Source organism: Chrysoperla carnea, chromosome 5 (genome assembly GCF_905475395.1).
Source record: "Chrysoperla carnea chromosome 5, inChrCarn1.1, whole genome shotgun sequence".
Taxonomy (NCBI): Eukaryota; Metazoa; Arthropoda; class Insecta; order Neuroptera; family Chrysopidae; genus Chrysoperla; species Chrysoperla carnea.
The window spans coordinates 17,497,760-17,524,112 of NC_058341.1; the positions used below are offsets into that span (position 1 = coordinate 17,497,760).

At 29.0% G+C, this 26,353-nt stretch overlaps 4 protein-coding genes and 1 non-coding gene across 5 annotated transcripts in view; 2 read left to right on the forward strand and 3 right to left on the reverse strand.

The window, feature by feature from the left end:
- Window positions 1-1,900: 1,900 nt before the first annotated feature.
- On the reverse strand, window positions 1,901-6,665 carry LOC123300583. Its single transcript, XM_044883175.1, has 7 exons — window positions 6,616-6,665; window positions 5,916-6,102; window positions 5,449-5,771; window positions 2,654-5,299; window positions 2,303-2,337; window positions 2,194-2,215; window positions 1,901-2,131 (listed from the first exon to the last, which is right to left on the reverse strand). Exons 1-7 carry the CDS (start codon window positions 6,655-6,657, stop codon window positions 1,901-1,903), a joined length of 3,486 nt encoding a protein of 1,161 aa, XP_044739110.1. The 5' UTR covers window positions 6,658-6,665.
- A 4,734-nt stretch (window positions 6,666-11,399) lies between these two features.
- Window positions 11,400-14,815, forward strand: LOC123300006. The gene is made up of 3 exons (XM_044882459.1): window positions 11,400-11,747; window positions 13,027-13,188; window positions 14,044-14,815. The coding sequence occupies exons 1-3, from the start codon at window positions 11,678-11,680 to the stop codon at window positions 14,253-14,255; spliced, it is 444 nt and encodes a 147-aa protein (XP_044738394.1). The 5' UTR covers window positions 11,400-11,677; the 3' UTR covers window positions 14,256-14,815.
- A 2,873-nt stretch (window positions 14,816-17,688) lies between these two features.
- Window positions 17,689-21,108, reverse strand: LOC123299986 (fumarylacetoacetase). Its single transcript, XM_044882433.1, has 7 exons — window positions 20,943-21,108; window positions 19,962-20,072; window positions 19,779-19,900; window positions 19,193-19,333; window positions 18,665-19,125; window positions 18,457-18,602; window positions 17,689-17,933 (listed from the first exon to the last, which is right to left on the reverse strand). Exons 1-7 carry the CDS (start codon window positions 21,024-21,026, stop codon window positions 17,742-17,744), a joined length of 1,257 nt encoding a protein of 418 aa, XP_044738368.1. The 5' UTR covers window positions 21,027-21,108; the 3' UTR covers window positions 17,689-17,741.
- Window positions 21,109-24,535: 3,427 nt separating this feature from the next.
- The window catches only part of LOC123299976 (glutamate decarboxylase), a 53,852-nt gene continuing 52,034 nt past the window's right edge, over window positions 24,536-26,353 (reverse strand). The window contains exons 8-9 of the mRNA XM_044882416.1: window positions 24,871-25,065; window positions 24,536-24,804 (exon numbers count right to left, since the gene is read on the reverse strand). Of these exons, the coding sequence (XP_044738351.1) occupies window positions 24,631-24,804; window positions 24,871-25,065 (369 nt within the window). The 3' untranslated portion in view covers window positions 24,536-24,630. The remainder of the gene's footprint in view (window positions 24,805-24,870; window positions 25,066-26,353) is intronic.
- Trnai-uau lies at window positions 26,253-26,345 on the forward strand. Its single transcript is given in 2 exon segments — window positions 26,253-26,290; window positions 26,310-26,345. It is a non-coding gene; the product is annotated as a tRNA-Ile (tRNA).

Here is a 26,353-nt window from a genome sequence, read left to right on the forward strand (position 1 = left end):
TGTCTTATATAATACAAATTTTGTAAGACGGGTTTTGACACCTTTATGTCAGTCAAATACTTGCGATTTGCAGGCAGCGTTAGCATTCGTACGATAATTATCGTACACATCACATAATTTAACCCTTCGTACGATAAAACATAGAGGTGTCGTTATGTGACCAAATTGTACGATAATCCAACGTATGCAACATAATTTTGCGATAATTTTTTTCTGTTCAAATGTTCCCACCAAAATTGAAATTTCACTATGCTGCCCTCTCGTATTAACTTTCTGAGTTTCTAATCATCGCAGTATAATTTGGAATTTTCTAGCTACTATCTGAAATTTTTTTTTCACCACTGATATCACTGAATATAATCTGAGATTATATTCAGTGTCATCTTGTTCTTTTTTCATACTTCGCGCTCAAAATAATAATAAGTGAGACGTCTATGCCTTTCTAATTTATTGAAAAATTAAATTATTTTAGAAAAATAAATATTGTTTTGTAATTAAATATTGTTTATTTACTATTTTGCTTATTAAAAATTAACATAGCTCACATAAATAGGCTTTAAAAAAAATTTTCTGTTGGTACGATAAATTGAAAAAAAAAACGATAATTTTACGGCCCTGAACACATAATCCTGTCGGCCAACTATGCTAACACTGTTTGCAGGTAACCTGAGAGTGTGGGTGTGGCAGTGAGTGCTTCATATCGGCTAACCTTGGGAAGTATTCGCGATCGCAAGATACGGTGGCGCCGCGCAGCGAGGATTAGTGAAACTATTATAGAGGATTTTGAGTTTTGACAGCTACATAAGTGCTGAATGTTTTTGTTGTTGAGATGGAAATTATCAAAAATGAAAAACGTTGTGGTGTTCCCCAGTGTGGGAAAACAAGATCTACAGGCGTCAGTTGTCGCACAATGTCGCAAAAACATGCTTGCACTTGCTTCCCGCGCCCGCTTTGCAAGAACAATAGCATTCGATTTTTTTGTTGTCATTGGCTACAAACACTTTGATTTAGATCTCATGAGGTTTCTCGGTGATGTTCGACGTTTGCAAACATGAAGATTTGATTAATAAACAATTATTTTGCTTCGATTGGATACCACAAAAAAACAAGTTTTTGGAACGAGAAAGCGTCTCTCCTTCCATCAACGGCCTTACTGATCCACCAAGTAGATAAAATATATCACCAATATTAATATCCAGGGCTTTCTCCATGTTATAAAAACAAATAAACAAAAAAAAATGCAAAAATTTATTTTGACAACTTGAACGAAAATCCTCTATATCGGCCATATTGCATTCACACCAGAGCCATCTCTAGGTAATTTCGTTCGCCAATACTCAGCGAGAGTCTGGATGAGGGGCAGGAGATAAAACATGAAAAGAAAAAACTTTTTTTTAATATCACAAGAGTATTTATTTTTACAACAAATATTATTCAAATAAAATCATTGAATTATTATCAAAGAAATTACAAACAGAAAATATATAAATTATAATACAATAGTTTTTCTTCGTATGCTTACTTCAATTATATTTAAATCACATTTTTCATAAATAATATCAGAAAAATTTGAAAAAAAAAACAATTTCAAATAATTTGTGCTTGTTATTTTAAAAATTAACGACTACAAAACTATGATAAGATAAGAGGCTTCGGACCAAATGAGGGCGAACCAATAATAAATTTTTAACGAATTAAATAAACACAAAAACTCTTACACCCACATTACTAGACAACAAAAAACGGAATTAACGGAACGGTCTAATTCATTTTTCAGTTTTTGAACTCAAATTTTAAGCGTAAAAATATACTGAACCACAACTTATATAAAAAAAAGTATTAATACTGGTTAAAAAATAAAAAAATAGTAATAAAAAAAATTATAGGTTTAGGAGAGTATTTATCTGTCCTCTTGACTACTTGGTGAAGTAACATTATCATCAGATTTCGATGGTGTTGAAGATCCGGATGATGTGCTGTTCTTGGATAATAAATTCGTTCCAGGTAAGACTTCATTATCTTCATCCATTATTTTACTGAAATCCATTTTTGGAAAATTATCGTTTAATAGTTGTTCAAATGCATTTGAGAAATGACCTATTAAGCGTTGTAATCTTTTGTTAGGATGTACCTATAAACATATATTTTAGATTTAAGTTTAAGATCAATAGAAAAAATTTTTAAGAAATTTACCTCTGAAAATATACGAGCATTTCTGAAAATTCTTCGAAAATCATGAACGACTTGATTTAAATTATTATATTTATATTGTTTTAATTTCTGTAAAATATTTGTTAGAAACATTGGATGCTTTATGATTTCATAGTAATCGGGAACCTAAAAAAACGGTTTTAGACGATTATATTCTTCTAATTTTTAAATAAAATTGAAAAAATCTAATACCTACCAGATGGGTTCCTACGGACCTAATTGACCCATGTTGTTCATTTTTTACGGCCTGAGCACGTTATAGAAGTTTCAGCTTGATATCTCTTTTCGTTTTTGAGTTATCGTGCTTATACTGACAGACAGACGGATAGACAACCAGAAATGGACTAATTATTTTTAAGCGTTAGATACAGACTTTGGACTAAACTTAATATATGATATATTTCATATATACATGGTATAAAAAGTGTATAATTTTACTTACATCTCTAACATCAACTTCAAAAACAAAATAATGTGAGCTAGGCATGCTCCACAACTCATGTAGAATACGTTCAAATGTCTCGATAGCCAAATGTGACAAACCATCATGCTTACGACTGTACCAAATATTCCATTTAACATTTTGACGACATTTTGGACGCCCTTTCATATTACAATTCTCAGCTAAATATTTTGGAGATGACAAAATTGTATTATAATAGCTTTTATGTGCTTTTTTGATAGAAGCAGATTTTGTTTGATAATCAGATGTTGAATGCTGATCGGATCGCCGTGATTTATTACGATATTGTTTCTTGGTACCATAAATTTTATTCGGTGAAGAAATTGATGTTGATTTTGATGATGTAGATGTAAATCCACTTACATTGCAGCTGTTGATGTTGCGCTGTTCATAGACATCATCTTTACAATCTTTACAGGTGCTGCCACCATTAACTTGAGATTCTGTACATTCAATATGGTCATCGACTTCGACAGAACGTTCAACAGTCAAATTTATATTATTTGTACTTACATCATTCGAATCATTTTGTTGTTGATTATCGTCCAATTTTGTTATTTTTAATGCATCATATAACATCTTTGATTCAACCGAGTATTCATTTTCATTTAAGTCTAGAGGCGACTTGGGAAAATCTTCACAACGACTTTTTTTCATTAAAGCTGATGTAATTATACCTTGTGGAGTTTTCTTAAATGGAATATATTCAATATGATTTTCATATACAACCATACCGTTATTTTTCATTGCAGAATCTGCTGCTGAATCAATTGTTTGTTTAGCTTGCTCATTCCGATGGGATAAAATGATGATTGGTGACATTTGTTTCTTGTTACTTGATGATGGATTACCTAAATCATTAAATATTGATGGTCTAGGACTAGCAGTTGGAGAGGATAACGTATTTGGATTCTGTATTTGTGGTACTGAATAACAACCAGGTTTTATATATTTTTTTGAAGAATCCTCATCCCCACTATCAAAATCATATCGTGTACTCATTGGTTTAATTATATGATGATTATGGAAATCTTTCATCATACGATTTGTATTATTAAAATAACTCGTCGATTTATTATCATTTTGTGTGGCACCGCCGCCACTGTTATTCTTTTCCAATTCACTTTTATTTTTGTTATCATCCAAATCCATTGATATTAATGATGGAAATGCAGCGACAAGTTTTTTTCGTATTAATGTTTCTTTCGTTGTTAACGGCGTACTATGTGCATTTGGATTCCATTTTACCGTACTATTATTTCCAAGTGCAATGAATGATTTCATAACATGAAAAGCTAAATTCATTGTAGTTTGTTCCCATAATTCAAATGATCGTCGTAAATCCGGGCTATATAATTGTTCAATTTTATCAAATACATCAGATTTCTGACCTAAATAACCTTTTAATAAGTACCAACAACTTGTTAAACGTGTAAATGCAAATATATAATCCTTGGTTGCCCACGGAATCCCCTGTGAATGGATATTACGTGCGGTACAATGTGGTGTCATTAAATCTGATTTAGTTTTTTCACATAATTTTTTAATATTTTTAAAACAAGGGACATTTTGATATTTTGTTGCAATCTCCTCACCATGAATACATCCTTCTACAATCATATCTATGAATGCACTCTCTTCTTGTAATACAAAAGGTGAACTATGTCGCTGTTCGGGATTTAATGACGTTGTTGTTTGGTTTGTATTATTTGTATCTTCTTTGTTATCATTAATCGGGTAGATCGTGTTACAGTCTCGAATTTGGCAATTAAAAATGTCTTCGGAATATTGCTGAGACGTTTGTTTTGTACTATTCGAAATATATAAATCACTTGTACAAGTTTTTAACGATTCTTTTGAAGATGATTGATCTGAATCGTTTTTTTCAATCTTCTTTGGTATGTTTTTCACATTTTTACTAAATTTAAATTTCATATTCGATCGTGCTGAATGTATTTGATTGGTATCATCAACAATACAGTCGGGTAAGACGTCACCATTTCGATCTGTCGTTGTTGGTAACATATAACACGATTTTGGGGGTAATGGTGGGGGGAGTTGAGTATTATTACATTCATTTAGCTCATTAACACATTGATGCTCAATATTTCTATTAAAAATTTGTGATTTATTGACGGTAGTAGAATTATTACTTTGTGCTGACATCGCTAATCTATTTAATGCGACTTGTTCCGGAATTTTTAAATGATTACTGAACGACTGGAACAAAGAATTAATTGGTATACTTTGTGACGTTTCATGAAAGTATGTTGGATTTGGTGTCGTATTGAATGCATCAGGGAATGCTGCTGCAATTGTTCGATTTAATGATTCATCAAGTTGATTGATATTTGGTCGACGATTTTCTCTTGGCGGTGGACCAAATACTAATTGTGGAGATGGTAAAGGTGAATGAATTGGATAATTTGAAGGTGGTATTAGGTTCGATTGTTGCTGTGTTGATGTGTTATTGATATTATTGTGAACTGGCGGCGAAATATTTTGGTAATTGTACTGTTGTGGAACAGTTGGATAGGGCGCTATTGAATTATTTGCATTCCCTCCAATTTGATTTGGATATTGTGATATGTTGTTTGATGTGAAATTTAAAAAAAGTGTTCGATCCTATAAAAAAAAATGATTCAAGTCATTTTATATCAAAGGAATAAAAATTATTTTACATCGTTTATTTGCGGTTCGAAAATGCAGAAAATCTCTTTTTAGATATTTATGAAACTGTCTCATAAAGATGTTAATTTTAAAGTATGACCTACCATTGTCGCTGGCTCTTGTTGCAACAAATTATTATGTATAGTATTTGCTAAGTAATTTCGACGATTTTGTTCAATATGCAATGCATTATTTAAAAATTGGGTTTGTCTATTATAAGCAGCATTCGTTTCTGAGAGATTTCTATAAAGTTGTTGACTTTGTTCCAAACTTCCAAAATGATTTACAACTCCACAATGTTGTTGCTGATGTTGTGCTTGCGACTGTTGCGGCGAAGAAGTTGTAGGTAACAATTGATTTCCTCCACTAGCAGAATTTGTACTTTGACTTATACAAGAATGTGTTTGCTGTCTCCATAAATGACGAACTGTAACCAGAATAGTGGATAATTTTGAAAATATGTATCTCTCACTGGGTAAACTTTTAGATAAACGCTAAACAATTTGCGGATCATCTCAAAAGATGTCATGCACAATTCGTATTTTTTAGTTATGGGGAAAGAAAGATTTACCAGAATCATTTCGTTCAGCATGAAAATAATTGGATGTATTTCGGCATGATGGTAAATTGATAGGTTGTTGTCCAACAAAAGGAATCATTGTTTGTCCAGTATTTAATGTTGTGGCACCATCCCCTCCACCACGATTCTGTGCAGACGCATTTAAATTATTTAATAAATTCGGAGGAAAATTGTCAATCTAAAAATACACAAATTTTCTGTTTATACATTTTTTGACACTTATAGACTATATGATAATGACAGATCAAAGTATCCCATTTTCTTGCTTCTCGAAGTATATTAGTTTTAGACTAATTAAGGGAACTCCATAGGAATATTAGGCTCCCACGAATATTGTCACATTTAGCATTTTCTCATTTGGTCAAAAGGGAAATTTTTGATTTGAAACTAGTAAACATGAAAAAAAAACATAAAAAGTAAAATAACTCAGAAAATACCCCTTTAAAGAGTGAAATTGTGATTCCTCTTATGTACCAATTTTTGATAATAAATTATTAGTATTATCTGTAAAGATTTCTAGAGATTTTCTCGATTTCTTTTTCGTTCAAAAGGAACTACTGTCAATACTGAAATTTTCCACTAATAAATTTTATCTATGACTGTAATACTTATCAACCCTCTTCGAGGTTGAAGCAATAGGGATTCTAGCTGTCATTTTCTTATATTCAATTATAAATAAACAAATAAATACCTGTGATGACAAATCCCTCCGTGTTTCGGCTATTGTATGCATAGAGTCGGTCAGTCTTTATTTAATAACAATTATAAAGTATAATAATAACACAAAAACTAGAATAGGATAAAAGATATTGATGGATTCAAGAAGTTGAAAGTTTGTTGTTTCTGGTTGTTCAATTAAAAGCATGATAAATAAACGATTTTCGATTCTTTAATAAGTTCAATCAATAACAACGAGTTCAATAATTGATTATTTTTTGTAGAGAATAATATTTTTATCATAATTAAATAATTATTCCGTTTTTTTTCTGGTCACGTTAATGGTTACATTTATTTTTCATAATTAATTCACTATAAATATTAATATCTTTTTTTTAAAGTTTAAATTAATAAAAATCACAACGAAGTCCACCTTAATCAGAACAGAAAGTGTTATAAATTTTGTAAATAAAACATTTTCAATTGTTGATTCGTTACGCATTTATTTTTAATTGTAAAAGCAAGCATACTTCATTTTAAAATGAGCGGAAAATTTGGAAATTTTTGAATCATTGAATGTGTGTTCTTTTGTAACACACTAGAGATCAAACGCGTGGACCGATTTTGATGATTCTTACGTCAATTGATTTGTCTTAATCTTGCGAAGAAGAATGTCTTAATCTTGCGTGACTGAAGATATGGCAGTCACGAAAATTCAATATGGCGACCACCAGACGCCATATTGTGAAAAAGAAAAACATGAAAATCGACTAACTATTTTAAGTGGGGTATCATTGAATAGCTATTAAATAGACAAATCGATTGACGTAAAAATCATTAAAATCGGCTCACACCTTTGGTCTCTAGGGTGCCACAAAGGACCAAACCTACTTACACAAGCTGAAAATGAAAGTCGACTAACTAGGGATATCATTGATTAGGTATTGAAAATTCTAACTAAAAAAATAAAAAAGTAAATTTAAAAAATAAATAAATCCAAATATATATATTATACAAAGTCTCAACGGTGATATTATGAATAAATTTACTAAGCGTGGGCCTACGGACTATACTTGTTAAAAGTTTAAAATAATTCACGTCTCATAATAATACTAAATTTAATATGATAAAGATATTATTTTATATTGTAATTTTACAGGAAGACACAAATTATTCATTTTATCGTTGAGTTGAATGAGTACTTATCTCAGTTTACATGATGTGATGAATATCCTTGATTAGGCGTTAAGAGTTTTTGTTATCTTAATCTAGAATAGGAATTCAAGTATATTGTAAGCATAAATAAATATTAGTAAAATAATTATTTGACTAGACACATATTATACTCCAAATTTGGACTAAGTCTAAACAATTCTGAAAATTTTAGGGGGGGGGGAGTTAAATTTAACCTATTAAAATCTTGACCGGCTCAAATCTTCCCAATAATGGGCCTCAATGTTAAAGTCGCTATGTAAATTACAGGACTTGGTTTTGTCTTTTCAGTTTAAATTACGCAGTCGGGTTTTTATGTTTTTAATTTTATATCCAAGGTCTATTTTAAGTATTTTACTGTTAAGCATCGAATACCTTCGCGAATATAAGTCGCAATTGCTTGTAAATCTTCAATTGACTAATGGATATTTTCTTAAATTTTATACATGTCTATAATTTTAGCGTCAATTATCAATTAATTTCGAACACTACTTAAAGAATGAATCATGAACAAGTTTATAATTTTTTTTACACGAAATGTTATTTGTTCGATTAAGAATTTTCTTCGCAAATAAAAATTTTTCATTGAAATATCCTGTTTTAGTGTAGAATTGTTGCACGAAAAGGTGTTTCATTTTCATTTACTTCGGTCTTAACAACTCCACAAAGTTTCTTTCCCAGAAACGGATTGTGGTTTTTAATTTGTGATTACAATCAATAATCACGCTCCATCAATTTCGCTTAATGTGAAGTTCGTTTTTTGGCTTATGTTACGAAAACTGCAAGCAACGTTTTTACCAGTTTATTTTGGCTGGAAGGCCAACTAACTAGTCGCAGGTGGATGATAACTGTGTCCCTACATTTCTTTCTTATATCACGATGTCTGTATATTCCTTTTTATATAATTGTAAAAAACTGGAGAAAAAAAATGTTACCATTGTTCAGACATATTAATTTCCATTTAAAAGTAAAAGCATATGTCATTTCCGTTAGTAAAGGTATAATAAAATTTAAATACTTGACCTTTTTAAAATCAAATATTTTAACAATTGACCCGTTTTAACTCGGACCAAGCCCGTCAATACATATACACACACATTTAAGCGTACGTAAACGATAGTTAATTAATATTTCCGTTTTGGATTATATAATAATAAATATTGATAAATTAAGGTCAAACACAACACTGTTGGAATAATATTCGTTTATAAATCTTTTTTTATTATTGTTATATTTGTACACTCGATTCAAAAATTAACGCAACAAAATTTTTTATCGAAATTTACTTCACAAAAATTTCTACAATTTAACTTTATCCACGGTCACAAAACATTTTCAAAGTTTGAACGTTTTCATGAGATACAATTATTCTAGTAGTTTTCAGAAAAACTTGATTTTTTCCTGCGGATAAAAAGAAAATTACACCTTGTTCGATTTTTCAGGAGTTATAGTGTATCAAAGTTAATAGGAATTGTTGATGAAAAAGAATATTGGAAAAGTTTTTTTTTCACAGGCAAACCAGGGCCAAGGTTAGAAACACTAACACTAAAAACCCTCTGGAGATAACTAGGTTTCGAATTTAGTAAAACCGAAACCTTTTTCGGAAAATAAGAGTCTGTTCATTATGCGTAACTCCTCCTGAAAAACAAATCCTCAATCTGATATATATCTGGATGAAATTTGGAATCTGGATGAAATATGGCTTAAAGATAGATTATAGTCTGTAATAGCACATAGGTGACTTTTTGTTTCGTTAAATATATGGTTCCCGTTTGAACGATTTGTTTTAATTTTTCATAGAGAAAAGGATCGGCATGATTTTTTGCATAGGTAGTGGTAGTTTAGGGGTCAGAAAATGGCATAGGCTTATTTTTAAAACCGGAAAAATGCACGGTTCCTATGTGATAGCATAACCGTGTTTTTTAAAGGGTTTTGTTCTTATTCGTCGTACGCATAGTATAGATTTTTAGCTTTCCAATGAATATAAAATTTAGAAATAATAAGTTTTCGCGAAGTTAGGATTATTTGAAGGGAATTGAAATTTTGGTAAATAATATGGTTCCGTTGATTTTAACGTTGAGTGTATGTATATTTGTTAGGTATTATTATTGATATTAGTTTATTTAGCATTTACATCATATAAATTATGATTAGAATCATAGAAAAATATAAACTAATCGTATTAGAATCAATTATCACATGTGTAATGTCATTATAATTATAAATGGATTGTTTACCGATTAATTGTTAATCGACAGGTGCATGCGAAAGTGTTTTTTTTTCTCTGATTGCATCTGTTTTACATTCTACACACAAGGATAAGTTTTAATTTTTCTTAGAAGAAAATGAACGATAAATTTTGAAAAGAGATTGAATTTATCATGAAGATAACTTTCCTTATCAATTCTTTTATCTGTGTAGGCCATTTTTATTTATAAATATCATTATCATTTGTAAATATTAACACATACCTGTTTGAATGAAACTGAATTTTTCGAATAATAACCGAATTTTAGCACAGTGTAAAACTGATTTTTTTTTTCATTTAGCCTGTTGTATCATCGAAGTTGCAACAAAACTAAACTGCTTTCTATCTATGAAACCGAGGAATGAAAGTTTTAATTTTCACGTCAACTCATTGTGTGCGGTTTCGTTGTGCAGGTCAGGAAAAAAATTTCTTCCTAACAAGAATTTTTTAATTTTTCATTAGTCTTTCAACGCAACCCTACTATTTTTAGTGGTTGTAATACTAAATTCTTAGGTTTTATTGCCACTGATCTTTAAATCCATCTGCCCATCAAAAATCGATGAAATTTCTTTTGTTTTGATATTTTCTTTATCAAAAATTTTTATACCATGCATATATGTAATATGCAAGGTATACTAAGTTTAGTCCCAAGTTTGTAACGCTTAAAAATATTGATGCTACGCACAAAATTTTGCTATAGGTTTTCATAGAATCACCTAATTAGTCCATTTCCGGTTGTCCGTCCGTCCGTCTGTGGACACGATAACTCAAAAACGAAAAAAGATATCGAGCTGAAATTTTTACAGCGTTCTCAGGACGTAAATCAATTGGGTCTTATATTATATTTTTGAAAAATTAAAAATGCAATATTCGATTTTAAGAAAAATGTGTTATTTTTTCTATCTTTGTGGGAATTCGCTTTGCTAACGCAGCTTCTGCGCTACGAATTTTGTTAGATTACTTATACTGAAACACCCTGTTTATTTAAAACTATGATATTGTAAAAAATAATTCATCCAAATCGTATAAAATTACAATAGTGTAAATAACACAAATGAAAAGCTTTTGTCTTTCCAGATTTTCCTGTTCTCTAAACACAAGTTAATACTAGTTTTTACCGATCATATACATGGACTAGCCCAGTAAAACCTTGCAATATTACATAGATTTATTACAAGCTGCTTACAAAATATAGCGTGTAATCTAAATGATTGTATGTAGTAAGCTGTATAAGCTGTTCCTAAAATATTTTCCATAGTGTCAGCAGCAATGTTCACATATCATGTTGTCAGCTTTTATTAAAGATGAGATAAATTCAGATTGAGAAACTATGCGTAAATAAGGGTACTTTTAAATAAATATTGGTCCAGAGAAGCATCTCTCCATACACAATTTTATCAAAGCAGAGTATATCGGTGGCGGCGAACGCGCAAGTGTATTAAGAAAACGTTCTGCGCCTTAGTATAACAGTTTTATATCACCGTCGCGATTCAATCAATTTCATTACAACAAAGTTGATTTTTATTACATTTAAAAAATAAAAAAATAAAACATATCTAAATTTCTTTTAAAAAGAAAATTTTAAATTACTTATTATATTTTGATTATTTAGACAAAAATAATTTTTAAATTAATTATGAATTCAATACAATCAATAATTTCATTGTTTAGTGTGATTTTTGTGTTAAGCTGTTTCATTGGAGAAGGTCAGTTGGTGAATTTGAACTTTTTGAGTAGAGATAATAATAAAATATAAAGTGATTTTTTGTTCAGATTTTTTAGGTTTTTTAAACTAGTTCTTATCAGTTCAATAATTACCCATTAATTTTATAATAAGATTTTTGAAAATTTTATTTTGTCTTAAGAATTATACAATAATGGAATTTCATTGTTATAAAACGATTATATTTTTATAAGGAGTTCATTGTTGAATTCTGGATTCATTTATATTTTTGTTGCGTTCATATTTCAAAATATAAACTATCTTAATTTTATTTTTCGATTATACATTTTTTGGCTGAAAGAATAAATAATTCATAAAAAAAAAAAATTTTAAATACACTAAATTTTATGGAATGTCCTGGTCTCATGGTTCTAAATCCCGGAATCGTTTGTAAATGCAATCTGTTAAGTTTCGATTTGTCGAATAATAGTTAACGTATAGAAAAGTGGGATTACCATGCATTTTTATTTTTATTTAGAGTTGTAGAGGGGTAGGCACTAAGTCTAACTTTAAAATTTTCTGGCGCTCCAAAATTGCCAATCTCCTGATTTTTATAACAAGACAAAATTTTTTTTTTTTGTATTTTATTCGTAACTTTTACAGAATTACAAATAAAAAGATGCGCTATTTTTATACCTTGTAATATTTGAATTTTATACCAATAGCTGCGCTGTTTTTATACCTTGTGCACATGAAATATTTATTATCAAGGTATACTAATTTTAGTCCCAAGATTGTAACGCTTAGAAATATTATAATGATATACGGATAAAATTTTGGTTTAGGTGTTCATAAAATCACCTAATTAATCCATTTTCGTTTATCTGTCCGTCTGTCTATCTGTCCGTCATCACGATGACTCAAAAATGAAAAGAGTTTCAGTTCATAAATGACCAGAATAGGTCAAATTGGGTTTTGGATCCTTAGAACCCATCTTGTAAACTGTTAGAGATAGAACAAAAGTTTAAATGCAAAATATGTTTTTTATAAAATAAATAAACAACTTTTGTTTGAAACATTTTTTTGTAAACATTATTGTCTACCCTATTTTCACCAAAACTTTAAAAGATAGAGAGTTGAAATTTTCAGCAAGTAGCTTCAACCAATAAACTTCTGGATTTTATCATTTCTGTATAAATGATAAATAATAATTTCATGAAAAATCAATTCGGAATAATTTTTATAAAAATCACGATTTTTGCTTTTATTTATGAATTCGTTCTTTAGAGATTTTTTCCAATTATTTTAATTCCATTTTACAGGAACTGCAATCAAATGTTATGAATGTAACAGTCATACGAGTCCAGAATGTGCATTAGATATTCCACCAGAATCATTGGCGAAAAATTGTACAGATACAGAAAATAAACCACGTACAATGTGTCGCAAAATTACACAGGTTATTGAATTCGAAGTTAATGGATGTAAGTAGTATTTTTCAAATTTTCTTTGTTTTTGCGAATTGTTTGTAATATAACAAAAACCTTAAGCGTTTCCTGTTTAAGTTGGAGAATAAAAATGATAATAAATTTAGTAGGCACAAGGTCACGTAGGGCGCATGTATTTTATCATATGAAGTACCTATTCCGTTTTAATATCGGTATTAATATTAGCATTCAGTTTCAAAAATGATTTCCTTATTTTTGGATATTCTTTGTATTTAAATAAACTTGAAAATTGAAAAAATTCAAAGTTTATGCTACAATATTTTAAAGAAAATGAAATTTTTTGCCCACCAGATCTAAATTTTAAAATAAACTGTTAAGAGAAAACTAAATCTGTTTTTGTAAGATCTCTAGTAAAAAACTGGGATACTTCAGGTTCGTATTTAGTGATCTCAAAAGCTCCTAAATTGATATTTTCATCCTCATTTATATTCGGGGGCATAAAAGTCGAATTTCCGAAAAAGGGAGTAAGAAAGGGTCACAAACTAATTTAAGGGCCTTTTTCTAGATGCAATTACGAACAAAATGAGATGTTAAACTCGACTATGATTTTACATTCATTTCTTGTACTATATTTAAATTTTTAACGGGTTTCAGCTAATATAAATACAAAGTCTATTTTTATAAGTTTCTTTTTGAAATAAACCATTCTTGTTGTACCAAAAATATCCAGTTATATCCTATTTTAAATGAAATAAATAATCGAAGTTTTGTCGATTTTTATAACAAAAATATTGTTTGCGTGCATTCAACCAATTATTATACAAAACATCAATAAGCCATGAAAGGGTTCAGTACCAAAATTATAATATGTTATCTATTTTTCTATTCCAGTACAACCTGATACTCGAGTAATTCGTGGATGTGGTTGGGATGAATCAAATTATGTAGGTAAATGCTATCATCGTTCTGGATTTGGTGGACGTCAAGAAGTATGCTCATGTAAATCAGATTTATGTAACAAATCAACACCGTCCGCCACAATCAGTGGCCATATGTTATTATTCGTTTCAGCGATTATGGGTGTTTACTATTTTAATGTTTAAATTTTGTTAAACATATAAAAAAATAATTTTTAATTTATGTTGAAACCAAAAAAAAAAAAACAGTTCAAATTTGAGATTTTAAACAAAACAAAAAATTATATAATAACGTTCATTATTTATATAACGTAGCCATATCTACAGGTGCATACTACTTTCAATATTTTACTCCGAATAGCTTCGAATATTGCCGAGTATCAACCGAGAACATTACGGCCTATGCGAATTTGTAAAATCTGTGTTCGATTTTTTTTGTAAATATTGTTCGGAATAAAATATTCAAGTTAGTACTCACCTAAAGGAAAACTTTCATATCGTATCTACAAAAAAGTTAGATTATATCTAAAAAAAAAATATCATCTCATATCTTTAAAGTTCGTTGGGCCAAATACGCATAAAATCAATAAAAACCAGAACTAGAATTTTTCTATTCATGGCAAGAAATATACAAATTATATTTATAAATAAACTATTATTAAGATATATCAAATAAAGCTCAAATACAGACCAAACAAATTCAATCAGCTTTAGCTTTATTCAAAAACAATTTTCAGCCTCAAGTTATTCCAGTTAAAAAAAATTCAATCTGCAACACATAACAAATCCTTCAACTTATGTGACTGGTCTATATTTGAGTATAAATTAAAATATTGGTCTCACGTACAAAAAAGCGATACAATCATTTTAATAAAAACGCTCTCATATTAATTTTTTGGAAGTTATACAATTTGAGATATATATGTTTTTGGATGCGCTTTTCATTTTCTTTAAATAGCGTTTAAATTAGAAGTGTGTGACTTCCGTGGTAGAATAATTAACGATTATGGTTACAAATAGTGAATTTTTAGAGTGACATATAATAAATAGTTTAAATTGAATAGATTCATTATTTTTAAATGAAAGAAAGACAACAGATTTATTATTAAAAAAATATCGTTAAATTATAATAATTATAAATATAATAATGTTTTATAGTCCAGTCATTATCATTGCAAGGCACCGTTTGTGGCAATAAAGGTCTTAAAGGTCTGTGAGGGGGCATTATGATGGCATATATTTAGGTACAGAAAGTAAATCATTGGTTTATTTCTAAAATATAAACCATTATTGAATAAAAAACAACTAACAAATAGAAAAGCTCCATTACTACGGTTATATCCCTCCGCCTAGAGGTGGAACGGAGGCTTTAGAGTTCTCTAGTTTAATTTAAACGGGCTGTATAGGTGCGCAAAAAAAGCCTTAAAAAGGGATGAAAAGTATATAATTACGACACAAAAAAGAGAAATAGGATTCGAAAGTTAAAACCCTCAAAAGTCCCTTCCTTAATAATAATTCTGTTACGCACTTTAGAGGAGTTGTAAAAGTAAAGATAGGGGAAGGAGGTTTACATGGTGACGTCGTCAAAAGATATCAAAAGCCATTCGAATTTTCAACCCCCCGCTTTTATACCATTGTTCTGCACAATAAATAACTCTGCACGAAATATACCGAATTTCCAAAATGTAGCGGAAAACGCCGTAAATCGTGTTCTAGAGTTTATGACATGATTTAAATTATTACCAAGTGTAACATAATATTGATACAAACGGTGCCTCATGCATTATGATCATATCAAAAAACAACTGCCAAAAAAAAACTTTTTCTCTCATATCATTAATATTAACTTTATCAAAATCGCTCTAAGCACATCTTTGCTCAAAATTTTATTAGCTAATTTTACAATCTTAGTGCCAATTTTGGATTAACATTTACAAGCTCAAATTTTCTCAAATCAATTTACGACTGGGCTATACTGTGAAGTAATAGACGCAAAAAGCATACAAAAAAAGTGGCTTTAAAATCGATTTTTGTAAAATAATTTTATTATTTCAAATTACTGCAATATTTTTTAGTTTAAAAACCTAAAATTAAAAAAAACGGTATCTAGTCTTTTGTATATTTTAGCAAATTATAATTATTTTTGATTTATATAGTTTCTGTTTCTAAATACCATTACGGTATGACTTCAACGATGCAAACACTATATCGATTTCGTTATACTGTCATAGTATTTAGGTTTCTATTCGTAAATAGATATGTTATGGTATCACAATATGATGTCATCAATTTACATTCATAATCTATTTAGGCGCAAAGAAATCAGATTTAGAGAATAAGCAAACAGGTAAGTTATATGTGATGACATCACGATAAATTGATGGCATCATAGCATGATGCTATCACTCATAACATTTAGCAACAGAAGCATAATAAAAATTTGAAAGCTTTTACATAACTCAGAATCAATAAATAAAAATATAGTTATAAGTTTAAGTATTTATTATTGTTAATTATTATTACACAAATTAATTAATTACAGCATATACTTAATGTATACAGTACAGTAAAAAAAAAGTGTTCCAAGTTGTTAAAAGGACAGAAACTTCTAAGCTGTTGTTTGAAAAAATATATATAATAAAAGGATAATGAATACAACAAAAAATATTTTGTAGCTTTTTCATTATCTACCTCTTAATCCAGGGAGACTGCGAATGACCCATTGATAAAACCCTAAAGTATGCTATCGAGAAGCAAAAATATTGTTCGGAAGAAACATAGCAATTTATGCATTTTTTCATCTGGTGCAGAATATTATCTAAAACAATCAGAAAAGTCGAAAAAGCGGTTTTTCGCATTTATAAAAAAGACAAAACAATCTACAAAAATGCGAAGCTCAGGAACTGCGTTAGCTAAACGAATTCCCCTGAGATTGAAGAAAAAAAAACACATTTTTCTTAAAATCGAATATTGTATTTTTAATTTTCTGAATGGCAACCTAGCAGTGATACCCTGTCACACCAAGTAGATTAAACTCATCTTGAATTTTTAGCGTTTAGTTTCTCCCATTCAAGGTCACGAGAGTTTAGTGCTTTTTCCCCATTGAATTCCGTGAATGCCTCAACTTATTTTTAGAATCTTTGGTCACCGAAAGCTGGCTGACTTCCAAAGCCTCTTTCAAAAAAATTGAAAGTTGTAGTTCTCTAAGACCTCTTTTCGAAGAGATTCTAGAAAGATATATTACTAATATAAATTACGATCATACAATATGCACATAGGTTTTATGTACGAAATTAATTTTTTTTTAATTAAAAAATTATTTTTGTTCGACATTAGCCTTGTAAAATAGCAAAACCGCGCTCTATAATTAATATATGTCTATAGAATATATGATTAATATGTCTGTGGAAATATGTCAAACAAATTTAGGTTATATAAACATATTATCTTAATATCATGAAGGCTTAATATAAACAAGGAAAACCTTGGAAAACTACCTTAACGCTCTCATAACTCATATTCAACAAGTTTTTGATCAAAATATTGTGAATATAATAAAATGATATGATAATGTGATTGATTTTCAAAATGAAAACAATATAACTTAAAAGTTACAATATTTACTTAAAAAAACATTTTTATTAGATATGTATAAAAAGGTGAATCGTACACTTAATTAAGTGCTGGAATTAGTTTTCCTGCACATTTGCCAAAACCAATACGAGAATTTGAATTTTGACAATATCCGCTAATTATAATTTCATCACCATCTAGTAAGAATTTTCTAGTTGTACCATCGTTTAATTTAATTGGTTTGCTTCCTTTCCAACTTAATTCCAACATTGATCCAAATGAGGTAGGTGCCTGGAAAAAAACCCATTGCTATACATTTTAAAAGGCAAGTCAAAAAAATAAATATAATCATGCACTTTTGTCATCAGGGGCGGCTGTACCTTAAGTGCATTCGTCCGCTGAACTACCAGATTTTAATTGGTTTAGAAAAGACACCAAATATTTAATACACCTGATTATCTACCTATTCAACATGAAGGAAATGATGACGACACATTTAAAGCTTTTTGCTAGACTATTTGGACTTATTTTCACTGAATATAAAATATCTCGTACGCTAAGCAGAAGTGCACGAAGAATGCTCATACAACTTATACAACGCACGTGAAATAAAGTCGTAGGCCAAACGAGGGAACCGAAGATAACCGAGAGCGTCCAGGATTTGACGAAATTTACCTAGGTAGCAGACGTCAATGTTTCAACGTCAGGCGGCTTTGTTTTTACAATATTATAGTTTAAAACTAAAGGCTAACAAAATCAACACAATTTTTCGTTAGCAGGCTAGTTCCGTTTAATATGTAAAAAAATTACTTACTTCACCACTAATTGTCCCTGAACCCATTAAATCGCCTGGCTTAACATTACAACCAGTAACAGTTTGCTGAGCTAATTGTTGTTTTTGAGTCCAATATTGGTATTTATAATTTGAGTTACTTATTACCGTAGATATCTTATTTTCAGCTAAAAAAAATTTAGATAGAGAATATTTTTGTTGTACAAATCAATGCAAATTTGACACTTACTCTTCAAATCAACTTGCAATTTAATATCAAAATTATAATCATCGCCATGATACAAATATGGGAATGGTTTTGGATCTTGTGGTGTATTTGCTACTTTAAATGGTTCCAATGCTAACATTGTTACAATCCATGGTGATATTGTTGTACCTAAATTTTTTGATGTAAATGGTCCTAAGGGAATATATTCCCATTTTTGTATGTCACGTGCACTCCAATCATTCATCAACACCATACCAAATATATGATCTTCGGCTGTTCTAATATTAATTGGTTCTCCTAAATTTGTTTTAGGGCCTCCAACAAAAAATGCCATTTCTAATTCAAAGTCCATTAATTTACAAGGACCATAAACAGGTGGCTCATTTTCATTGAGAATTGTTTGACCTTTTGGGCGACGAATTGGTGTACCAGAAATAACCACAGAGCTTGCACGACCATGATATCCTATTGGGATATATTTCCTAAAGAATATTCGCAATATTATTAGTATTACCGTATGCATTGTTGCATATATATTAATATACAAACCAATTTGCAGGCAATGCATTATCTTTTCCTCGAAACATAGTTCCAACGTTGGTAGCGTGATGAATCGATGAATAAAAGTCAGTATAATCAATAATATCGACTGGTACTTCCATAATGGCTTCAGTTTGTAAAATAAATGCTCTGAAAAATGCATTAAAATTTATTTTTTGCCATTCAATCGCTAGGTTGCTCCTTGTGCGATTACAAATAATGTTGTCCAATTATAAAAGTTTTGCGATATAAGTTTTTACTCGAATAAATATATATCAGTCGCTTCCTGGCCGAATCGTTCCCTATTTACAAGCTCAAGTATGGTAATTTTTGCAAGTTACATAGTTGACCAGAACATATTCTCATTAGATATCGTGCCACAAATATCGTAGTACTCTTTTCGGAAGAAAAATTCTTAAAACAAGGAAAGTTTGCACAACAAAATTGAATCCTCTGAAGCAATTTCCGCTTGGATCACATGAAGCAATAACGTGAATATTTACAAATTTTTTCTTTTGCGCGATAGGATAGATAAAAAATTATCTTACTAGCGGATGACTACACGTATTTCATCAAAGTTAAGTTTTATACTGACCTACGCCTAAGTACTGGATCATTCTGTAAAGTTGTGTTACTTGTGGATAGTAACGATTGTATTGTTTCTCGAGCTTCTCTCCATGCTGCTGGTTTTAAGCTCATAAATGCATTAAGTTTTGTCTACAAAATAGTCATATTAAGTATCTATCTATGTTGAAGAGAAATTTTATGAAATACCTACCTCTGTAAATACATTTTGATGAAGTGCTAATTCTGGTCCTTTAAAAAAATTAGCAATTTCTTTTAATTTTAAAATTTCGTCTCCAATTGCTACCCCTATTTGTGGTGTGGACTGTAACATAATATTTTGGAATAAAACATTTGTCAAAAGAATTAAAGAATAAGTGAAGATAATAACTAAGTTAATTGTTTAAATACCTTGCATATATTTGATAACTATTAATTTTGTTACACAAAGTAAACAGAGATAAATAAATTCAAATATCTAAATATTTTGCGTGAATTGAACTGACTGAATCTTGAACTGACTTTCAAGGTCAAAAGTTATTTCTTTTTTTGAAAGGATCAATTTTTGTAATTAAACTTTTTTCTATATCTTACGATTTAAAATAATAATCCCATGAACTTAAGTGACCGATTTTCCTGATTAAGGACCTCGAAATAATTTTTTGGGCCTCGAAAAAGCTGTACAAATTTGAGCTCGCTATCTCTTTTCGTTTTTTCAGACAAACCGACGGACCAGTCAGACAGGCGAATAAATAGACAAATTGGGTGATTTTTATGAAAATATATTTCAAATTTTTGTTTCTGCCATCATTATTTCTAAGCCTTAGAAACTTTACACTAAATTTATATATTCCCAAATAGCTTGAATGCCCGAACGAGTTATCAAGAAGATAAATTATTTTTTAATTTTACGACAAAAAAGTCAAAATTTAAAGAGAAATGATTAAGCTCTCGCTTTCATTTCAGCGATGTTCTTGCAAAAATCGTGAATATTTGTTGCTCAAAAATTTAGGTAAACGGCCAGACAAGTTTGGGAAGGGGCACCCGTAAAGGACACTAAAGGTGGGCGGTATGTTAACAATCTATATTTCGCTATAGTTTGAATATCGCGCCTCTAAAACATAATTGACATTTCAAAGATTAGAATATAAAATTATTAGATAAAATTTAGAAATTACTAACTAATGATACTTACATCGTCTTTCGTGGTAAATACTCCATAGGGTAAATTTTCAATTGTAAAATCACAATCTGAACTGTATTTGATAAAAGAATCCATTTTTAACAATGAATAACAACAAAAATATTTACCGGTTTAATCTATAGACAGTCTTATACTAAGTTTTAATAATGTAGATACGTTAATTTTATTTATGCATTTTATTATCTTAAAAATATTTTTATCGGGTAGAAACTGAGTAAAGAAATGAAAACTCGTTTCTGTTCAAGGTTTTTTATTAAATTATTAAAAAATATCATTTTTGTAAACAAAATTTACATAATTTTATTTATTATTTACTTATGATACTTTAGAAAGGAGGTGTGTGCAGGTGTGTGAATGATGCTTTTTCCAGAACTCTTCTATAAACACGCATATAAACATTTTTCTAAAATATTTAGCGGCTCAGTACAATCAACGTGCTAGTAAATCGAATAAATAAATAACAAATTTTCGTTTTATTGAAAAAAATAATTATTTAGACCGACTTCTATATGAGAGAAAAATCTTTGAATATCTATATGTTCGCCTCACTGCAGCTTCTTTCATGCAAGAAAACTGTAATCAACCATTGGCAAAGAAATTTAATCGATAAATATTAACTTTACCCAATTTTTGATCGTATGGGGATCCACTATTGATGCCTAAAAAGGTTGGCATATAAATTTTTGCTCCGAGAAAATCGTTGTATACATCGGGTTGTAAAACTGTATGGTAACGGGCCCATTCAGTAATCGATAATACGCCCAGTTAGGAGGCCGGACAAAAATTTTTTTGTAAATCCTTTCAACCAGTCATGCCATGTTTACCAGTCAAGTTTAGAGGAAACAAGTATTATGTAAACCTGCAGATTCCTGCAATTATCGATGTGTTAGGGGCTTCTTCTCTCTTATAAGTCCATGTATAAAATAAATACTTAAAGTTTTTTGTATTTTCGGTACGGAATGCTAAAAATCAGGTTTTAAATATTTTCAAAAAAACACGCAAATCAGCTTCTAATATGTTTATTTCTTCCAATTAATGGCCTTTTTTTTACATATACAATAAATACATTTAAGTTTTACAATCTTTTTTTTGGGTTTTATAATAATTTCAATTGAATATTATAATAATATTACACTAAATAATTTATAATTAGGCTTTTTAGCCTGGCTATATAATTATAATGTTGTAAATTCACGTATAATAATAATACTCCAATGGGACTAATGTTTAAACAGGGTTTGTGGTTTTGTATAATCAATTAATTAAAATAGGGTATCTTTTAACGGGATTATTTTGGTAACAATTAATAATTTATTTAAGTTTTTACATTTAAGGGTTTCAATCGGACATATTTTTGTAACACACATAATATACATGTATAGTGTTGTATTATGATAATAGATGGCAGTTGGCAGCAAAAATTGGTTTTTATTTCAAATAAAACACAATTCACCAAAAATTACGAAAATATACCCAATTAATTATTTAATTTAATAATTTTCTTTGTAATGGAAGACAACGTGTTTGTTGCTAAAGAAGGCTTAAACGGCTTCTTTGTACATTTAATATAATAAATCTATGTATAATTTTATCTTATAATTTGTGTTTTTTTTGTTTATTAATTCTATTTAGCTAAAAAAATAAAATAATAAAATTTGAAGCTTTACAACCAGCGTATATATTTATAATTTTATGTAATAAATTTTTTCTAGTATACAAGTCTTTGCATAAAAGACTGTATATAACAATTCGAAAATTATTCCTTAAAAAAACCATGTGATTACTTTTCATAGAATAATTTTCCATAACCTTTACGACAAAAAAATAATTAAACTATATGAAAAACTATTTTTTTTTGAGTATATATAAATTTTTGTAAAATATTTGAAGGTTATAACAAGCGAATAATATTTTCTTTAGAAATTAATAAAATTTTTCTTCAATTTAACAATAATAATGTTTTAATTATAGCACAGTTGATATGGAAGGTAAGGACAGAGAATATATAGCTAATTTTGGCAAAGTTTATATAATTTTTCTTTAAATATTCTATACAATTATTTATTGCGCAGCTACACATTTGATATTATGTAATTGTTTTTAGTTAAATACTTACATAATATACATATTAGTTTCGCAATCTTTTTTGGATAAAAATACGTAGTACTATGATCGCAATGCCATATATCCAATTGTAAATAATTGTCTTTAGGAAAATTCGCCGTACTTACGTATAATTAACATTTTTCACATTCTCAGTTTGGGGGGGGGGGTAAAAGAACCGAAATAACGAGAGGGATCTGCAGATTAAAGTAGAAGTCAGTTACAGAATTACAGAACTTGTAATATTTTTAGTTTTATAAAGTTTCAAAATATTGGTTCCTTTTTCCTTAGGAGATTTTGTTTGAGAATAAATTTGAAAAAATATATTTTTTTATTATATATTTATACGCGTTTTTTTTTTTGCACTTGAAAATTTGTCAAGCAGGAAGTTGCACAGCAAATTTGTCAAGCAGGAAGTTATACTTTCAATTGTATTTGAAGTTTTCCAATCCTAAACAATTCTACATTTTTTATGAAGAGATTCAGGTTAGTAAAAAGGTATTTAAAAATTCATGACATTGCTGATAGATGTGCCACAGAATGGGGCACTAGACAAACCTTACATGCAACTGAGAATGTGGAAAATGTCAATTTTCTGTTTGTAAAAAAGATTCCGAAGTAATATTTTTTTTACGACATCTAATAAAATATATAATATTATGATAATAATGAATAAATATGATTTTTAGGCTGTATATTAATGTACATTTTGATTTCGTGATATAGTTTTTTTTTTGATAAATAACAACAATTATACTGAGGGTTTAAAGTTCAGTCAACAATTTTTTTAAAAACTTTCTTTTAAAATAAAAATAAAATATATATATTTTGTATATAATATATATCTAAGATTTTAAAATATATATGGACTATTTTGTATTTTTCAGTTTTATTTTTCGATTAAATAATAAAATAGTTTTGAAACGAATTTGATTAATATCGAAAAAAAGGAAATACGTTACATTTTGGAGAATTTATAGTTTATTATGTTTTGTGTGACAAGAGTGTAATAAAAGTTGCCTATAGTTCAAAGATGCGAGGAAGTAAGTTTTTGACATTTAAGATTGTCAGATGAAACTTAATCAAAAATCATCTTAAAATTAATCAAATTCGTGATTTTCTGTGTGGTTATTAACAAATATATCAATCACTTAAAGCTCACGTTCACATGACACAGCTTTTGCACCAAAAATTATCATTTTATTTATGTTTTTTATTTTTGTCTAAACATCTAAGACTGTTTTAGAGTCAACTATATTTTCTTTTAAAGGCATTAACGTTGAGTTTTCTTTTTAAAAATTATTCGTTGACTTTAATTAGTAATGAAATATTCGTTTAAGAATATTTGTATTAACAATTTAACGTTTGTGTTTTATGTAATGAATTTTGATTGAAATTAATAAATTAAAAAGTGCATCCATACTTAAATTAAGATGAGAGATTAACAAAAATTATTCTGTACAAAAGAGTGCAATTTTGAGTTTAAAAAAAAATAAGTGCTTTTTTTCAAAAATAAATATAACGAAAATTGTGAGAAGATGTGCAGGATATTAATTTTAGGCTTACTTTAAACTATTTACAAGTCATTTCCTAATCGATCGATTTCAGCTAATAAGAAATCAATATCGCCTTCAGTAACTGCTGCCGATGAAATAATATTTCTGAAAAAGTTAGGCCGTCGATCATCTGGTTGATAACCCACCATCAAAGTACCTGCTTGCATCATTCGTCCCTTAATAATTGGACAGATCTAAAAAAAGAAATCAAAGTTTATATTCAGGTAAGTGAAATTTCGAATTTAAAAAAAAATGTATACCTTTCCCAAATCTTGTTCCTTGCTTGGACTGTGTGGTATTCCACGTAGACGTGGTGGAATATACCAGAATGACACATTTACTAATTCTGGTTCCAAAATTAAGTAATATTTATCAGATTGTGCTTTAATTTGATTAACCATGTATTCAGCTAATTCCATTAATCGATCTATTAATTTTTCAAAACCTTCAGTACCCTAAGACAAAAAATGAAATTTTTATTGCTGATCAGTTCTTGCTTTTCTGTTTTTCTAATATTTATTCGTTAGAAATAAGTAAATATGTACTGTTTTATTATTAAAAAAACTACAATTGTTGCAAATAATCCAAAATTTTAAATTTAGTATTTAGTTACCGCCAATAAATTAATTCCATCATATGCCTAATAGACGTCATGAGCTAAGATCAAGAATAACTTTTTTTTAAATAACATTAACTTTACGTGGAAATACTGTCCATAAACTTCAATTCTAACCTTTTTGTAGCCAACTGTAGCTTTTAGTATGATCTCCACTCGGATGGAACTTATTTTTTTTATTATCAAGTCAAGAAGACATTTACTATTTTCTGTTAAAAGTTTAAAATGATGCATTTTCGTTGTGCAAAAAAATGTCAAAATTACCTAGCTTGATTCTAATGCCACCCTCCCCCCCCCACAAAGCTCAACGTAGCTTTTGTATTAAGTTGGGACTTAAAAACAAGCAATCAAGAAGTCGTTAGCCTAGATTTTACTTATAATCAGTGATATATAAAGTTCAATTAATTATGATTAATTTTATTAGTATGGAATTATGATTTTTAATTGAAAAATATGTAGCTTGAATTCTGTATCACATAATATAAAAAGAAAGCTATATCTTCTTTGCTAGGATTTATGCTTGGCCCCTTGAATAATTTTGAATATTTACCCATTTTGAGGAGCTAGGAAATTTTGGAGATTTGGCGAACATGATGAATGTATGATGGTTCCGTTTTTTTCTATTGGTTACGGTACTTTGATTAAGCGTAAATTATGTGAAAAGTATTTAATTTTGTACATAAATTACCCAAACTAGATGTAATTTATTCATAATCAAATAAAATAGTTTTTAAATATTAATTCTTTTATTTTTAAGTCAAATGATCGAAAACTTTTAATAAATTTAAAATTTTTAATTTAATAAACCTAAAGTTGCAATGTTTATTTCACATTTTATCATTTTAAACTTGAAAATAAAACAGTTTTATTAGATAAGAAAAATATTTAGAATATATTGTTTTATAAATGGCTATATAACTTAGTGAATATACAACCAATTGTATAAACATTAATAATCAAATGTATTATAAATATTCTAAAGCTGTGTGAATGGATGTAATGAAATTTATTGACCGATTCTACATATCCCCAGTGGCGCAATTGGTTAGCGCACGGTACTTATAAGACAGTAAGTCGTGAGCAATGCCGGGGTTGTGAGTTCGAGCCTCACCTGGGGAATTAAATTT

Bases quoted from the DNA above. Each gene is read 5' to 3' on its own strand.
- LOC123299986 (XM_044882433.1), bottom strand. From the start codon at position 21,026: ATGGATTCTTTTATCAAATACAGTTCAGATTGTGATTTTACAATTGAA. The intron at 20,073-20,942 runs GTAAGTATCATT...ATTATGTTACAG, and splicing joins TATTTACCACGAAAGACGAT to TCCACACCACAAATAGGGGT. The intron at 19,126-19,192 runs GTTTGTATATTA...AATATTCTTTAG, and splicing joins AATGCATTGCCTGCAAATTG to GAAATATATCCCAATAGGAT.
- LOC123300583 (XM_044883175.1), bottom strand. From the start codon at position 6,657: ATGCATACAATAGCCGAAACACGGAGGGATTTGTCATCACAG. The intron at 2,338-2,653 runs GTAAGTAAAATT...CCGTTTTTTTAG, and splicing joins TTGAAGTTGATGTTAGAGAT to GTTCCCGATTACTATGAAAT. The intron at 2,216-2,302 runs GTTTCTAACAAA...AAGAATTTTCAG, and splicing joins GAAATCATAAAGCATCCAAT to AAATGCTCGTATATTTTCAG.
- LOC123300006 (XM_044882459.1), top strand. From the start codon at position 11,678: ATGAATTCAATACAATCAATAATTTCATTGTTTAGTGTGATTTTTGTG. The intron at 11,748-13,026 runs GTCAGTTGGTGA...TCCATTTTACAG, and splicing joins AAGCTGTTTCATTGGAGAAG to GAACTGCAATCAAATGTTAT. The intron at 13,189-14,043 runs GTAAGTAGTATT...TTTCTATTCCAG, and splicing joins TGAATTCGAAGTTAATGGAT to TACAACCTGATACTCGAGTA.